The sequence below is a fragment of the Rhamphochromis longiceps genome, linkage group LG16 (assembly GCF_057381845.1).
Source record: "Rhamphochromis longiceps isolate RC_006_pf linkage group LG16, R_longiceps_female_GT1.1, whole genome shotgun sequence".
NCBI classification, from domain to species: Eukaryota; Metazoa; Chordata; class Actinopteri; order Cichliformes; family Cichlidae; genus Rhamphochromis; species Rhamphochromis longiceps.
Window position 1 is genome coordinate 23,591,966 of NC_140572.1, and position 18,860 is coordinate 23,610,825.

Consider the following 18,860-nt stretch of genomic DNA (forward strand, 5'->3'; position numbering starts at 1 on the left):
CATTTTATGATAAAAGTGTGAGTGATGAGGGAAGTGAAAGGATTGGCAGGGGTCGCTCAGGAAATCTCAGCTGTGAGATGGTCAGCCAATAAAAAGTCCCTCCAGGGTGATTAATCTGACCGGCGACTGGTGACAGCTAAGTGGACTGGAAAGATGTACCAGAAGAAATAAAGGGGAAAATCATGTCAGCTTCTCTTTCTTTTCTCCAAATATTCTGCTACATTTTTTTTCATATGTTCAGTTTAGTTATCAGTGATCCTTTACGTCTTACCCATTTTGATGCATTCAATAAATCTTTGGACCGTGAATATCCTGGAGGCCTTTTTTTTCTTTTGTGAAAACATGATGAAAAATCATTATGATGATGAACTGATGAGATATCCTAGAAACCTGTCTGTCATCTAAGTGACAATAAAGTTACAGCACTATACACAGTAAAAATATCCTATTAAATTACAGCAAAATACTGGCAGCTGGACTGTCCAGCATTAAACCGTCATTTTACAGTGTTGTTAAATTAAGCTTTACTGTATAATATTATCATCTGTTTCAATCATTTATTTTAGTGTTCCTACTGTGTCCATAAACTGTTTATTACTTTAAAGTGCATCTTTATGGCGACACCAATAGGTCCATAAGTTGTTGGACAATTATCTTTCTAGATGTTTGGGAATCACAGAGATTTTTATACACATCATTCAAATTGACTGAACAAACTAACAGAAGGATTGTTTTTTATACTTGGATGAAAATCCCATTTAGTCACTGACTTCTATCAGCAGTTACATCATCAATGAACACTAGTGACCCAATACTGTTGGCAGCCCTACATGCTCATGTCTCCGTCATGTTTAACAGATTATGTGGTATAATTTCATATCATGAGCTGTTTCCCATCATTCTGGCTCAAATGAATCTTGATTTCATCGGTCCAAAGATTCTTTTTCAGAGCCTTGCAGGATCTTTTAGATGTAGATGCAAAGTCTATATTCTGGTCGTTCTGTTCTTGCGTGTAACCACTGGCTTGCACTTTGTTGTAAACCCTCTATATTTCCATTCATGAAGGATTCTCTTGATTGTAGACTTTTACAATAATGTCAACATACATTTCAGTTGTACAAGCAAGAACACCTCACCTGGCCATGAGAATGCTTGTCAGTCATTTGTCCCATTATTCGTGAGAATTTGAAATAAAGCAGAAAGTCTGCACTTCAATCATATCTTAATTGTTTCATTAAAAATCTCCTGTGATGGTGTACGGAGACAAAACTACACAAACTACATTTTTGACATTTTGACTACAACTGCATTCACACAATAAGGCACATTACTGCATATTCTATCAAAAAAACCTGGTGGTGTATGGGTGTCTTCCTCAAGCTTGGGTTATCTAGAAGCACCGTAGCTTTCCCAGCACTGCATTTTCTGAACAGAGACCTCTGATGTTGAGTTTGGAATCTGGTGGAGCCAGTCTTCCAGGTAAAGGGGGTTACAGCTCTTAATCAATTTATTACCCACTGGGACCACTTTGGACTTCTATTATCACTGGGATGTCTCAGTTATGCAGTGTATATTACATATAGTCAATTCACATAACCATAAAACACACAACTTTTCTTTATTTGATGTATTTGTAATACTTTGAGATCATTTCTGTATTTTTTTCTCCCTCAATGTGCACAATGTGGAAGCCCAGTTTCTGGTAAAGGGATTGGATGTTTGTTGAATATAACTGGATTGTTATAGAAGAAAAATGCTTACTTTATAATAATAATAATTATAACTATTATTGTATGTACAACAGTGGGGTCTGTTCAACCTAAAGGAATAAAGATGTAACACCAGTTTTGTTAACCTAAAAAAGCCATTCTGACAAAGAACTGTGATCACAGACACCCTAAAGCTTGTGTTTTTATTAGCCTTGTAGATACACCAGTAATACTTTGCAAATGATTTGCCAAAGTACTTACATTGAATATGACAAGAGACATTGCGTCCCTCTAATTCGGGAGTGTACAGTTGTTTAATATGGCTTGTTATAGTAGCAAACACTGTGCACTTCATTGTTCAGGCAAAACATACTATGATAAACAATCCCCATTTCTCAACACAAAAACATTCCTATGGCGACGACGTTCAGACAGACAAAAGTTTGCATATTATACTTTTACTCCACTCCACACATTATAATACAGACAATCATGTGTCCCTCGAATCAAAGCTGCCCCACGATCAAGGTTTAGCATTGTGCTTTTTTATCATTAACAAAGCACCGGCAGTAGTGGCCACACTGCCAGTCAGTGAATCACAATGACATTGCACGGTTACACAACACTGATTGCACTAAAGTTAAAGGCATTAAATGAAGTACTCTTATATAAACATCTGAGTCTCTCTGTAAGGGAGAACAAGGAACATGTACATATTCATAACTCTTCTTTGGTTCACAAATACACTAAAAGACATGACTGTTATTCAAAACATTGCGATATAATACAGCAGCGTTTCCCAAAAAGGAAGGAAGGCAGGTTACAAATAGCAGACAACCTATTCACAATTATAATCTCTCAATATAAATAAAGTCATGTAGCTACCACATAACATATGGTTGATTTACATATAGGATTTTCTCACTGTAAAACTAGGACACATTTGGCACAAAGGCAATGTAACAGTACTTTACACAATCTACACAAAAAATTCTAAAAACACAGCAACCAAGTACAGAACCTGTTACAGTGACTGTGTTATATATATTCCCACTTGTGTATATCAAAGGGAAATATTAGCTAAAATGTCATGGTGCAACTGTCTTAATATTTACCTTTTATCGAATGATAATTATCACATATAGTACATATATACTATATAGCGCCCCGAACTGTCATCTGTGAAAAAAATATTTAAATTTTAGATCCTGACCAGTCTTTCATTTTTCATAGCAGCTATATACAGAATCATCAAGTGTTCAGACATTCTTGCTATTGCATATTTCATTGAAAAAGTAACCCATGTTAAACTCAGCTTCATCTCCTCTTCATGTATGTTTTTATCAAGAATACCACTGTTCTTAAACCTTTTCACTCAGAGAACCTGTTGTGCAAATATGTTAAGTATATGTCACGGTTGCAAAAGACAAGAGACAGAAACACACAGGGCATGGCGTTATTATTTGTTGTGCATTAGCAGAAAAGACCCATAAGCAACATCTCTATATGTCTTGAGGAGATAGACGGGATACGAAGCCAAGCCTGAGTCTCTCCAGAGTTGGAAAAGACAAAATGTTAAGAAAAAAAATACAGGTATGACTCTTACAAGTCATGCCCCAGTCGCTCAATCTCCTCGACCAGGAAATCGATGTCTGACCTGGTGGCGGCAGGGTTGGAGATGACCATGCGAAAGAAGTTGACCTTATCTCCTTGTGGCTGGTAACCCACCATCGTAGTGCCAGACTCCATCATCATTGCTTTGATCTTCGGAGCCACCTGTTGCAAAAAAAAAAAAAAAAAAAAGTTCAGAATGATCAAAACACTAACCTGCCACACCACCTATATAATCAGCCAATCACATTGCAGCTACTCAGTGCATTAGGCATGTAGACATTGTCACGACGACATGCTGAATTTTCAAACAGAGCATCAGAATGACAAACAAAGGCGATTTAAGTGACTTTAAATGTTGCATGTTTCTTGGTGCCACATGGGCTAATCTGAGTATTTCAGAAACAAATAATGTTCCCACATAACGATCTCCAGAATTCACCGGGAATGGTCAAAAACACCAAAAATATCCAGTGAGTGAAAATATCTTCTTGAGGCCAAACGTCAGAGGAGAATGACCAGACTGCTTCAAGATGGTAGGAAAGCAACAGTGACCACTAAAATAAATAACCACTCATTACAACCAAGGTATGCAGAAGAGCATTTCTGAATACACAGCATGTTGAACCACAAAGCACATGGGCTACAGCAGCAGAAGACCACACTAGGATGAATTTGTGCTGCAGCATTCAGACGGTAGAGTCAGAATCTTGTGTAAATAAAATTAAAGCATAGATCCATTCTGTCTCGTATGGCTGGTTCAGGCTGTTGTTGCTAAAGAACAGTCAAAGTCATCAAATCATCTCAAGCTGGCTTCTTGAACATGACAACGAGTTCACTCCACAGTCACCAGATCTCAATCACATCAATGATGTTCAGCTGAAAAGTCGACCGTGTGTTCTCATCAATATGGACCAAGATCACTGAGGAATGTTTCCAGCACCCTGTTGAATCTACACTACAATTAATTAATCCAGTTCTGAAAGTAAAAGACTGACCAACTTGGTACTGGCAAGGTGTACCTAACAAAGTGGTCAATGAGAGAATACATTCAAAGCAAATGTATATGTATACATATTCATATTTGACTTTATGAATCCATAAAACCTGGCAGAAAAGTGGTGCGTAAATCAATCTAAGAGAGCAGGGGAGCTGCAGATTGAGGAGTAATTACCTTGTGCAACCTCTGACGTCTCTCTTCACCATCAGGTAAACTGCGCAGGCTCGGTGGAATGTACCAGAAGCAGACATTAGTGTGCTGCGGCTGATAAGAGAAAATGGGAACAACATTTGTAATGAGTGCTGATAAAAAGCTGCCTTCTGTATTTTCAGCGTTTCTTGTCAACATGTCAGCAAAGCAAAGCGACCCAATCAATCCCAAAACCAAATTAAGGCATCAAGTGCTGAATTATTGCGGTTATTCATCACAAATGAAAAATATCTTTTGTGGAGCAGAAAACTCGGATAAAATAAAGCACAGACATTTTTCATCTGTTCGAATTAGCGCTGCAGGGAATCTCTGGATGTTCATTTTTAAAATGTTTGCTGTGGAAACAGTCATCTCACCTCTCCTTTGAACACCATCTTGAATCCCTCTCTGTTTTTGATTTTATTGTAGAGGTAGGCTGACAGATCCAGGCACTTATCAATATGCTGCTCAAATCCTACTGTTCCCTGTAAGGGGAAAAAAAAGAAGCTGTTACCATCTGCTTCTGCATATGGCAGCAAAGCTGACAGAAGCCCTGCAGATTAAAGCACACCTTTGCCTTCCACATCAGCCAGAACTTGAAGATATCGACATGCCGCCCACACTGAATGGCTTTGTCACCGGTGTCGTATGTAACGTCGTACTGTTTGTCTGGCTGGAAGAGGTATCCAGCACACATAGAGTTGCAGCCTTGTAACAGTCCCTGCAACGGAAGCGATCGTGATGAGACATGAACAAGATGGTTTTGGTGAAAGTGCACAGATTCGTTTGTGTGTGCAGAGGTGGTATGGTCCGGAGCAGGAAAGTGAAACAAACACATACTCACCCGCTCTCTGACTAGAATGGCAGAGCACTGCAGTGGCACTCCCATCATCTTGTGAGGGTTCCAGGTGACTGAGTTGGCCCTGCAGAGATATTGAAACAGTAAACACAGCTCTGTGAGGGTGTGGAAATGTGTGTGTGTGTGCTTATGGAGTCTGGTAGTGAAAGGTAAAACGACACCGACCCTCTCAAGATTTGAATGTAATAATTTTGCATGTTTGCATTTTGAAATATGGAGTCTGCAATCTGTAGCTGGAGCTGAGAACAGATTGCAGTCTTGGCTTAAGACTAAAATACAGATTTTCCAGTTTCCTCTCTGGCCAAAGAAACACACTCTACTAAAGACACTGATTTCAATCAAATGGTGTCTCTTAGTATCTTTGAAATTACTGATGTGTCTCTCTGGGTTTGCCTATTTATGTTCAATGCAACTATTGTCAAACTTTCCCAAAAAGCAAATAAAAAATACTTCTTGAATGCCAGACAGTGCCTCTTTTGACAAGTTTTGAAACATTTTTCAAAATCTTTGCCTGTTTTTTTTAGGACTTGCACTCTTCTTACATCTTATTGAGACAGGAATGTTTAAAATTCTCAATGACAGAACATATAATACTCAAAAAAAGAAAGAAAAAGACATATGGGCTGTCTTAAGGCTCTGCACCTCATTATTTTCTCTCTCTGTAAATTTGATCACATTTATCACAATATATGCTACTCATCTGTATGTGCCTGTATATTCTGGCCTGCTGGTCTTCTCTGAAAAGCTCAAAGTTACATAATTTCCAGCACCTAAATTTTTTAAGTGGCTGAAAGAATAAATGAGGTCACCAAGAATGCCTCTTTTCACTAACACGACATAGCTGAGATCGTCATGAAACAGCTATCCAGAACTTTTGGGTTTTTTTTTTTGCTTGTCGTGCTTCACAAGGCATTCAGATTCTTGTTTTGGCCCTCTTATCGCCTGACTCTTGTCTTTCTCTTTGTGTGTTTTGAGTAAAGTGTGCTTCCTTTGTTAAATTAGAGTGTTGAGATTTTTTTCTCATTATATGCAGCTTGAAAACGCCTGGTAGGCAAGCTCTTGATTTGTGCTCATTAGACAAAATGACTGTCTTAAATAATATAGAAAAGATGCTGCTTTTTACAGGCTGAGTAGTGAAGCAGATGTGCAAGAAATTCGTCTAAACCCGTGTTTGCAAGTTCAGGCGATGTGTTCATTTACCTCTCCACTCCATTCAGCTTGTGTCTGTGTTTCCTGGACATCAGCAAACCTCCTCCCCACGCACCCTGCACGGGTCACAACATGGTAATAACACTGAACATATTGATATTGATCATAATGCCACAGCAGACTGCTGATTTGTACAGCTTTGTGTTCATTTTTTCCTTGGAGATCAATATTCTCTTACATCCACATGAAGCCACATATTGTACTTTTCACAGATGTCGGCAATTTCATTGATGGGATCAAAGGCTCCGTAGACGGTGGTACCAGCGGTGGCAGTCACAAACAGTGGAACATACCCCTACGATGCAAAGGCACAGCACACACAACAACAAAAAAAGACAATTCTTGGTTGAATTCAGGTTGTTATGTTCTTTTCTTTCTGCCTGATTGTTGACATCAAAGAGATCGGCTAAAACACGTTGCTCAAATGACGCTCTCTTTCCATCTGCACCTATTGTTGGGGCAAAATTGCTTCCCCATTTCTTCTAGTCTACGCATCACTTTGCCTTTGAAGGAAAGAGATACTTAAAAGCAGAGGGAGCGTCGTATGTGAACAGACAGAAGCATTAACTTTATTGAAATAGCCTCACTGCTCCAGCATACCGAGTGTTTTCTTTGCTACAAGCAAATTCTGCAGCTCATGTAAGTGTTTCTTATTTTAAGCAGTAGCTGAACAGAGGGAATAAAAATGTTAGCAGGGCGATATCTGAGTCATTGCTGCAGACATTTACCTTTCGCTTGGCCTCTATTACTTTGGCTTCTAAGTCATCAGGAATGACTCTCCCTCTGGAAAAGAAGAGGATATGCAGTAGTATCTCATCTAGATGTTAAATATTTTTCCTAAACTATGTGCAGGTAGGTTAAATAACAAAACAAACCTTTCATCTGTGTTCAAAAGGATCAGGTTCTCTGTTCCGAAGCCCAGAGCTGCGCTTGCTTTCTTGATGGAGTAGTGGCTCTGCAGGGACAGGAGTTCATCACTCATCACTATGATGCTGATATTTATTTGCCCACCTAATGTAAATATGGGTGGTGAGATGTTAATATTCAGTGACACCGTTAGTGTTTGACTAACATGCTCTGAGGTGAAGAGGACCAGTCTGGGTGCAGCTGCCATGCCTTTGGTCTTCACTTCTGGGAAGAACTTGTATCTGGCAATCATCACACTGTACATGTTGGAAATTGCTCCACCTGCAGAATCAAAACATGGCTTAAAAATTTGCTACATATGTGATAATATGGATATTTCAAAGGCAAAACTTCTTCTACTACTTTCTTTATTTGTCCCTGACAGTTACTAATAACTTTGTAGATTCACATACTTAAAAATAATTATGATACATTGATAATGGTAAAGCAGCCAGCTGTATATGAAGCAGTTAATACTAACCTCACCTTTTATTTTTTTACACATTTGTAATTTTATAATCCCAATGTCTGTTTCTTTTGTCTTTAAAATGGGACACTTTGCATCATGAGTATAGTTTGATGATTGCATTTTTACTGTTTTCATGCACATGTGCTTCCATTGGAGGTTGATCATTGGTTGAGATTTTACCTGGAGAAAATATCCCATCACCCTCTCCATCTGGCCAGCCAACAATCTCTCTCATTTTTTTCAGAGTCAGCTGCTCCATTAGCACAAAAACGGGGGCGATCTCGTAGGTGAACCTGAACCAAACCAAAAGCAGAGAACTTGAAGAGCTACATGTAAATGAAACCCGGCTGTTTGATTTCCACTTAAAAATGTAGCACAGTCTTTAACTCTAATTAATGTTTTAGAGATGGACAGTATTAGATTAAAAAACAAAACATCAGCTCAGTTGTGAGGTGAGGGGCAGCATGAAGTGCATTTGGATACTTTAATTGTATACAGCATGAGCAGTAAGTTAATTTTTGGTGACACTGAAAGGGCCAGTCTTGGTCAGAACAAAGAGTATTTTTTAAAGGAAAGTAGTCATCTGTTATACTCATGGGGTGAAAAAACGGTTGTTGGAGATGCCAGCACTTGGCTGCTGCTTAAAAACAATATGAAATTCATCTTATTTTTGTATGCCATAAAGCTCTTCTTCTTCTTTTAGCTTTTAGGGGTCACCACAGCAGATCATCTTAAGCGGAAATTTTGCAGCTCTGGAAGGATAAGACCAATATGTGCCCATCAGGGGTTATAAGGAGTGGACGAATTCACCCAGAGGTCAGACCACACAATGCTCAGACAAACTTAAAACTCCCCACAGAGAGCTACATCTCAGACTCTACAGGCTATGGGTAGCATGTTAAATGTTAAACTTCATGATAGTACAATTAGGAAAAGACTGAACAAGTATGGTTTGGAAGGGTTGCCAAGAAAAAGCCTCTCCTGGTGACCAAAGAACATGGCAATGTGTCCTAGGTTTGCAAAGTTCGATTTGAACAAATCACAAGACTTCAACACAAACGCCTCATACCAACTGTCAAGCATGGATGTGGAGGGGTAAGGATTTAGGTTTGTCAAACATAGTCCAACACAAACTCCTCCAAAGTATTCTAAAGACAAATGTGAGGCTATCGCTCCAGCACCTAAGGTTTGGCCTAAATTGACAAGTTACAACAGAATGGGTAAAAAAGAAAAGAATCAAGATGCTGCAAAGGACCGGTCAAAGTCCAGACCTTATGTTGAAATTGAAGTTATTAAAATTTTGTAACTGAAAGAAGGTGTACTTTCTCTTCACCCTGACTGTATAAGATTTGTCATATAACGAAACAAGATGAAAACCAACAACCTCAAAGAAGCACACAGCCAATTTGGAATTGCAGCACAAAAAGACTCATCCAAATTCTCCAAACCAGTATTCTTCTGCTTGCACAAACATCTATCCATTCATGTAAAGACAGTAACTAAATCATTAGGAACATTGCAGTATGTCACACTGTAACTCACAGCATCTTCAACATGTATAGACCCATGGCAACATGAAGGGGGAAAAACATAAACAAGTCAGATTCGTTCATGCAGACGAGGCTCACTCATTCTGATTATGTAAGACCAGGATGTGATTGTCAGTCTATTAGTGTCAGTCAATATCTGCCAGGGGTAATTAGGGTTGATAGAGTAATTAATAAAGGTAAATTGGTGTGTAAGCAACCTCCACCCGTGGGTTCAACTCCTCCACAGGGGTGTTGTTAGCAACACAAAAGGTGAGGGTACTTTTTAAAAGCCACATGATGGACTGATGTCTCAACCAATGAGAGGGAAGAAGACTTTGAAAAGCATTAGTCTACTATAAACCTTCACATCTATTACCCTCTAAAAGCTCCACTAATCTCTAGATAATCTGTTGTGAAGGATGAGCTCCGCTCAGAAATGATGACAGATCGGTTATAAACTTTAAAAAAAAAGAAAATTGCCGTCATTTATTGTGCTGAAGGAGAATAACTAAGCTGACCAATGAGGCAAAGGGATTTTTCAGTTTGGCAACCCATAATTTGTTCTTAACAATGGACTGATCTATAAGACCTTAATGAACAATTAAGTTATGTCAACAGCCATTTTTTACAACCCTCTGTCGGCTTTTTTATGTAGCTTAATCACAAGCAAAGTCCAATTTTCATCTGGAGTGCAAGCAGTGTGATTCACAGATGACTTGTCCATGCTGCCAACCTTCCTCGTCTGTTTAGTATATAAGTGGTTTTAGCTGATAGATGCATGTATTGCCATTTAACAGTGAGATTGTAATGTAATGTAAAAGCACTTTTTCTTTTTGTTTTTAAAGATCATTTAATTTCTAATAGGAGACAGGAAACAAGGTCCATGGCTAAAATCAAACCAGGCATCCGACGCTTCTGCACGTCTCATCTTCGGCACTTCTCGGGATCATGACAGATTTCTACATAAGCTGACCTTTGACGTTCAGGTGGATGATGTCTACCTGAAGTTCAAAAATCACCAGCACATGTAGTTTTATCACAAGCTTTGTCGTTTTCATGTCGATAGCACTTTTATGAGAATGTTTTATTATATTCTCAGCTCGTTCGGGTCACTAAACCTAAAAAAAAAACCAATAAGAGACTTTAAGGTATCATTACACTGTGACCCCGAATGACCTCCCGGCTGATCCTAGCCTCCCTCTATCAAAGGAGTTTAACTTGTTTATGTCTCTGTATTCCAACATGCAGGAAAAATAGACTGGAAAAAGTAATTTCATACTGTTGCTTTTTTGAATATTTAATACCCGTTTGATGTTTTGTTTTTGTTGTTTTTTTTACAATAAATTTCCCCTTAGGAATAATAAAGGTGTCCTTTTTCTCCTATATAAATAAATGATATTTGACTGCAGATCAAACAGGTGCACTGACATGTATCCATTAACGTTGAGTGTATTGAAGATGTCAGTAAATATAAATATCTGGAATGGGACTGAGAAATTTGTGATGTTTGCTTTATAAAAATTTGTTTTCTTGCATAACTTCATTTGTGGACAGAAATCTAACCGTGCTCTATATGAACATATTCACTAAGCTTGGTAACATTTTCAGTATGACACTGATTTGTGAGTCCTGTTTGTTGGGGTGCTCAGTGATACAGCTCGCCCTGTTACATTGGTACAATGTACAATACTGATTTGATCAGACATCCCTCAGACCTTCCAGCTCTGATAAACAGACCTGCAATGTTTAAGTATTTCCACCTGTTATTTTATTCATCGGCTAGATTTTGCAGAAATTACCAACAAAACTAATCGCTCATCTTTTTTATTTTACGCTGATGCATGCAAATGCAGCACTATTGCTATGTATGGTATGTTTTGTTCCTTCCCCTTTGAACGCATTAGGTGGCAAAACACCACTCATTCTTCTCAGTCTATAAAGTATGACGTAATGCAGTCCAACATGTCCACAGACTACAGCCCTGACTGCGACCACCTGCACAGTCTTCTCTGACAAAGAGTCATTTAGAACTCACGTTCAGGATTGATTGCACTATAGCAAAACTGAGCAGAGCCCCAATAATGGCTGCTGTACCGATCCTGTGAAGGGAAAAGACTCATTTTTCTCTCCCGGCATTGTTATGTCACAGGAACCAGCAGCACATGGAACAAAGACAACATGTAAACTGTGAATGCAAATCAATATGCAATTTAGTTTGCCTGCAGGGCTGAATTATGTGACCACAGCCTAAGCGCAGGACAACATCGACAATACTGCCAGTGAGTAGCCATCTGAATGTCTTCTTTTGTGCTCTTTATTTTCTTGCTTGACTGACAATCTATTAGAGCATGCTGGGCATTCCTCTGCCAAACACAGTAATTACTGTATGTCCCTTGAAGTATTCCTCTTACTGGGAGCCTCTCTCTTCATGGGCCATTAAAAACAGTGAGTACAAAAAAAGAGCTTTAAAATAGGCTGAATCTAATGAACCTAATAACTTCAAAAACATCACATTTTTATTGCGCTGATCCCGGCTGTATTGGAGTACTCACATATTAGTGTTGGCTGTAGATGTAAGCCACTCTCCTGCCAACCCCACAATATCTAATCCGGTGGAGAGCTGGTTAAAGAACCTGGGGTGACCTGCGATTGATGAAGATGCAATAAAGATACTCAGAAAACACTTTATTATCTAAGAATTTGTGTGAGTTAATGAAAGTTATTGATTAGCACTACAGCCTGCAGGCCTCATACCTGTTCTCACTCCATATTTTAGCGTGTCTCTGCAATCCACTAGGATCTGCTCCAGAGACTCAGGCTGGTCAGAGAGCTCCAGGTTGAAGCCCTCGATGCCCTCTAGCAGCTGGTGGGGATGGTGGAAGTCCAGAACCTTGGTAGACCTGTCAAAGGTCTTCCGGATGTAGCTGGTGAGGATTTCCACGACCTCCAGCAAGAACTGCATGGTTGGCTCCTCTCCATTTTTGGCAGGTAGCAGCTCTAAAAAATGACAAAGGTCATCTGCATTCATTTGTGTTTTGTTTGTTTTTTTTAATTATTCTTTCTGATTTTTACATGTTTTACAATTTTATTTTTATTTTTTGGAAACCTCAGGATCTCCCTACAACTTATTACTTTTATGTTTTCATTTTCTTAAACCATCAAATTCAATAAAGACATTTTTGAGAAAATTATTCTTGCACAAGAATCCAAGAATTTCCCACAGGTTTATGGGTGAATTTAGGCCTAATATATAATGATGATGTTAAAATATAACGAACATACGGGTTTTCTTTGTATTTTAAGCCTACCTCTGGCGTACAGATTGGAGAAGTCGGACTCTGTTCGCCTGAAACGCGCCTCTCCGCCGCTGTTATCGCAGGACAGCAGGTTCTTGGCTGTGCGCTCCTTGAAGGAACTCACAATCCTGCTCCTCTCCTCCAGATTGTTGTTCTTCTGCAGGAATCCTAAATATGAAGAAGGGGAGTCCGGAGGATGAAAACACTTCCCAAACATGATGAGAGCTGCAGCTTTCCCCACTATAACATGCACAATAACGAGTACTTCTGTTTTCGTGTTTCTCCAGTTTATCTCGTCTCTCCCGCTTTCTCTCTCGCTCTGTCCTTTCTCTGCCTTTATTTTGAATGAGAAGAGGCTCCCATTCTGTCCTATTCACGGACGGGTGGGGTTTGATACCTCTCTGGGAGGTTGAAGCCAGTGACATCAGCACCAAACTCCAGCCAGGCAAAAACAAATGGCTGTCGTTTAGTGGATGTACATTCTTATTAAGACACGTTGTGCACTTTACTGTGCAGCGGAGAACACAAGTAGTCATACATTCATACGAATATATGAATACAAATAAAATAATACAGCTAAAAACCTCTGACATTTACAGTCTTACTTTAATTCTAAATAAGAAATCGTTGTTTTTGTGTTTCTTTCTCTATTTTGGCGCGTAGTTGTGGATTCTATTTAATGACCATAACAAAAACCAGTAAAACGTGTCGGTGAAAGATACCAAAAAAATAATTGGAGCGCGCACTGGTGCGTGTCATTCACCAGTATGGTAACTGTCCTTGGTTAGTTAGTGTCAGGCTCAAATGGACTCTGAAGATGGAAATCGGAAAATCCATCCCGCATAATTCCCTCTTTAATTTCATCAGCTCTGACTCGGGCATCAATTGATGGGTTTTTGGCAGCTGAAGCATTTTTTCCCATTTTGTGTAAAATGGCGAGATGATATTGGGGGGTGGGGGTAATTTAATAAACTGCATAATGCTGGTTAGTCTTGCGGGGTTTTTTTTTCGCGAGGAAGGGAATTAAAAATCTAATTAGAGCAGCAATCAGCGCTGTTTCCAAACGAGCCGCGAGTAAAACGATGCAGGCCGTGAAGCCTACAGTCATGTTTGTAGAATATTAGCTTCGATCATTGAGAGATGCAGATTTATTCAGAAAAAAATATAATATTGGAAAAAAAGGGCGAACTTACCACATATTTTCATCCCCAATTTTCTAGTACAGCCATGCGCAACTCCACACCAAGCATCATAACCTGACATTTAAAGGAGGGAAAACTATTAGAGACGGCCTCACAGAAAGAAATGCACTCTTTCATTTTGAATGCATTTATTTATTTTTTAGCTTGAACAGTTACACATGAAAATAAATGATGAGAAGAAAATGAGAATGATGAAGAATGCTAAAGCAAAAGAAATAGTTTCTTTGGAGTATTTTAACATTTAGCCGCACTCTGGGGGGCAGTGCTGTATTTTCAGCGCCTGTCACCGTTCATGACCTGGGCAAGGACTTAAAATTAATTAGCTCTTTGATCCCATGCCAGCCTGATTGAGTGAAAAGATGCTGGTTAAAAATGCAAGCGTGGGTAGACATGAGCCTGCCGGCCAGTGACAGATAGAGAATTACTGTGTTATCAAGTGCTTCCAGCCAGAGAGGGGATGGGGCACCTTGGATGGGAAGCAAAGGCGAAATCCTCGAGAAAAAAAAAGAAAAACACAGCAATTTAGGGGAGGAGGGAGTGCAGGGGTGGGGTGGTAGGAGTGGGGAGATAGGAGGAGGAGGTGGTGATCGGTCCCATTCCCACATCCCAATTTAACCCTTGCTTTGGCTCATTAGATAAATCATCGCTGGGCTCAGCTCACTGGACGCACTTTAACAGACCCCCCCCCCCCCCAAGCCAGTAGAAATGAGACAGAGAAAAGAAAAATAGAAAAATGAAAAATAAATAGATAAATAAATAAAAACAGGCTGAACAAGCATTTTCATATAGGATTAAAAGCACACAATACATTTGCAGACGTGCAGATATATAGAAAAGCCAGGCAATGCATGGGCCTAATGTGAAGCAACCAGCGCAGTGCATTAGAGACACATATACTGCACGCGCAAAGCCATTCCTACAGGTTATCCAAGATCACACAGGACTGGAAGAAACACAGCAAAACCTTAAATTCACCAGCATCTGTGCTTATTTCACGTCTACACCTGTTACATGATTTTAGACCCCAGACTCGTGCTTGTATAACCGCTGCCAGTGAAATGACTGCACAGTGCCCTTTATCGAAGGCTACAGCGCTCAAGTGTGCCATTAGGAGCAATTTATTAGGGCAGGCTTTTAACAGCAACTTCAGACGCAATTTCTATTATTCCATGAAGGCACTTTAATTTAGAAATGAGTAAAAACATAAAATTAATAATAATAATAATAATAATAATAAATCCTCTCTCTCTCTCTCTCCGGTGGTGCTCCTCTGGGCTTGTCTTCCAGGCTAATCGCCTGCAGTGTGATGTTAGTAGAGGACATCATTTTCTGACAGCAGCACTGGTCTGCCACGCAGATGCCGGGAGGGGTGGAGGGTGGGGGTGAGGGGACCGTATGGTGAATGAAATGCAGCGGTGATTTGTGGCGAAGGAAGCTCTCTCTCTCTCTCTCTCTCGCAAATGGCAGCGGAATTTTTCTCTTTCTTTCTCCACCCCCCCCCCCCTCCTCCCCCTCCTCCACCACCACTCTCTCTTTCTCTCCCTCCCTCGATGAAAATGATTAATGGCATTGCCCACAAAGTAAATAGCACACGTGAAATAGCATTTTATCTGTAATGGACCTACTTGAGCCCGGTGGCCGTAAATTTGTCGAGTTGGGATCCGGATCGCCGCCAGAAGAGGAGGGTGCAGACGCCGCCATCACTCCCGAGACCCTGTGCCAAAGTCCTCACCTCAAAAAGCCTGGTCACTTTTTTTTTCTCCTTTATTCCCCTCCCAAAGCTGTCTCTGGGCTATCCAATGACAGGGGAACAGAAACAATACCGCGTGTATGACTTAAAAAACAAAAATGTGCCTCTTCCTCTTTAACACTGAAAGAGATGCTCAACTTGGAGACTCTGGACGACAAGGGCACAGTCTCTCTAACAAGTTGATTTGGGGCTTCAAATTCTCAGCCCAAGCTACAAAAATAAATGTATAACTAAAACATTACCACTTTACGTTTACGCACAACTAACAGTTAACTATTTAATTAAACCCTTTCTGACAGAATCACATCATTTCAGTAACATCGCTCACTGCTCAGGAGATCTGAATGATGGTTATTTTTTTTACCACAACAGAGCTTATTAATAACCCTAATTATTCTGGCTAAGCTATTAAAAATGTAAAACATTTAACCATATTGTTTCTGGATGTTAGGCCGAAAGTAAAAAAAAAAATGCAAATAATATAATAATAATAATATTAATACTATTATTTATTTATTTATACTTTCTCCAATTAATATCATGGCCTTATTGGTAATCAGTCATTAGCTTGAGCCACACTAATATCAATGACAAATATTAGTTCAAGGTGATCATTCCTCTCACCGGCCCAGGTTAAAGTCAACCCACGGAAATAGACGACGTGCATCTTCATTCCCTCCCCCCATGCGGTTATTAAATATTCAAATATTATTTTTATATTCGAAACCTTTTCAAAAATAACAAATACAAATACGTGCAATTTGCGTGCAAACTGGGCCAACGTGTAATTTAAACCTAGAAGTGTCAAAGGAACTTCTCCCGCTTTATAAAAACACCTGTTAGAGCATCGATGGCAATAAAGGAGACTTTTGTTGCGTGCTGGCTTCCTACAGTAAACCCTGAAAATGAAGAATGAAGCTACTTACCGCGCCTATGTGTGTCCAGGTGAACAGGTACAGTCCAAAAAACAAAAAAGAAAAAGAAAATTTTTTGTGACTAAACTGAATCCTGGACGAGAGCCTGCCGCGCTCTTCCACTCAAACAAGACGAAGAAGAAACAATAGACCCGAGTCCCGGCTCTCCGTTAGATCCGACACAAGGTGACCTTGCTTGTGTTGATGAGACTTTGATTTGCTGACATTTAAAGCGAGCTTTGTCTTTCTTTTGTCACTGCGCACGGATGACTCACGGTGCTACCTCCAGTGGTGCAGCATATCTGTGAGGCAGCAGAGCAGTCTGCAGGTGTGACACTGAATGGCGCCGCTTTCGCCCCCCTAAAGAGCCACTTTTTTGGGGTCTGTGGGGGGGTTGCTTGTCTCCGGATCTATACAGCTCTGGTCTGAATCCTAGTCACGAACATGGAGTTGAAGTTTGATTCCGTGAGCATGAGGAGGGATCAGGATCTTTAAAGGGGGGAGGAGGGGGGAGCGCTGCTTTTTTTTTTTTTTTGCTCTTGTGGAAAAAAACAAGAGGGCATCACACAAAGCGACACAATCACGAGCCTGAAACACTCATTTTGTTGCTCTTGTTTATTTATTTATTTGTTAGAACCCCACGAACACCACGAGGGATTCTTCTATTTCAGCACATCGAACGGGGAATCAATAAGAAGCCACGCCGAGCAGTCCCAACGCCACGTGTGATTAAATGCAGAACATAGAGCTGTCACAAACATCTTATTTCCACACTTTCTGTGCAGACAGATCGGTGCTGAGCGGTGAAGATGTAACCTACGACACCAGCGGCGCGCTGACACGGGCGAAAAATCCACAAGGTGGCAGTGAGAAACCAAGAATGGGTACTCCAGGAGCCCAGCACAAGTGGTCTATTTCCAGAAATACTCCATGAATCTAATTATAAACTGGCCCATTAATCTGGAACACGTCACCGTCATACGTGAAGGCACGGGACATGAGTGGACACGCACGAGGCGGCCAATCAGGAGCAAAGATCACCCACTCCTGGATTCTGGGAGATTTGTTATCCTTGTTCTTCTGATGATGGATCATCTTGAAACCGATTAAAGGTCACATCACACGCTGTGTCACGATCTATAAAAACTGTTTTTGAGACTGTGGTGTTTTCAGCACTGGACAGCTCCATTACAGTCTGTGGAAAAGGCTTTAAGAAGCCTACAGCTGCCCAGCTCTGACTTCCCTGAAGACAGTCAGGGCCGGAATAACCTACAACTACAGGCAGGGGAAGTTGAATTGCTTGAACTTTAACAATATCCACATGTCCATGTCTAAAGCATCATTGACCACTTTAACTCTACATCATGCTAATGCTAAAAGGTTCATGGATGTAGTGGAGGAGGACATGCAGAGGGCTGGTGTGGCAGAAGGGGGTAATAGGGACTGGGTGAGATGGAAGCAGATGATCTGTGGCAAGACTTAAAGAAAGAAGAAGATTTACAGGGTACAATTTAAAGTCCTCATACTATGAAAAAATATGACATTTAAGAATTTCAAATTATTACTAAGCTTTCTGCCAAACTAATAATTGGATTTATTGGATAAACTTGGATTGTGGCTGTGTGGTTGTGGTTAAAGGCAATTATCTAATAAACATCAAGAATATAAGTAAGTAGGTACATTTTATTTATGTAGGATATTTAAAACCAAAGTGCTTTATGGTTAAATAAATGGTTCAGTGCAGTAACAACTTATCTGCCAACCACAGTTCAGATCAGCTGTTTCCAAGACCTTGAAACACAAAAAGGCATGTATTTAGCTTGGGTTCAAAGACAGTCACAGTTGACGCATTTCTGAGGATCATTCCAGATTCTTGGTACAGCGACAGCAAAGGCACAACCCCCTTTTTTAAAAGAAGCTTTGACTGAAGAATGGGACAGAGTGACTGGGAAGCAGGCCTTAATGATCTTGAGGGAGTGCATGGATGAAGTGTATCTACCACATATGCAGGTGTGGAAACATTTAAGGCTATGAACACAAACAGTCTCCCTTTATACTGGATTGTGTAACGCAGAGCCAATACAAGGCTGCCAACACTGAAGTAATGTAATCTCTCTCTCTTTTTCTTTTGGATTTTGGAGTATTGTAGACAAGCAAGAGCTGACTGATTAACTCCACAGTGTGGTGCATTACAGCAGTTCAGTCTGGATGTAACAA

General features: G+C 40.1%; 1 protein-coding gene across 1 annotated transcript; it reads right to left on the reverse strand.

The window, feature by feature from the left end:
• Positions 1–1,909: 1,909 nt before the first annotated feature.
• LOC146651152 (glutamate decarboxylase 1-like) lies at positions 1,910–18,511 on the reverse strand. The gene is made up of 17 exons (XM_085384280.1): positions 16,656–18,511; positions 15,605–15,771; positions 13,971–14,033; positions 12,790–12,945; positions 12,236–12,478; positions 12,034–12,124; positions 8,133–8,245; positions 7,650–7,765; positions 7,453–7,532; positions 7,306–7,360; positions 6,756–6,872; positions 6,569–6,633; positions 5,354–5,432; positions 5,081–5,230; positions 4,887–4,994; positions 4,495–4,584; positions 1,910–3,485 (listed from the first exon to the last, which is right to left on the reverse strand). Exons 2-17 carry the CDS (start codon positions 15,678–15,680, stop codon positions 3,312–3,314), a joined length of 1,776 nt encoding a protein of 591 aa, XP_085240406.1. The 5' UTR covers positions 15,681–15,771; positions 16,656–18,511; the 3' UTR covers positions 1,910–3,311.
• Positions 18,512–18,860: the final 349 nt, after the last annotated feature.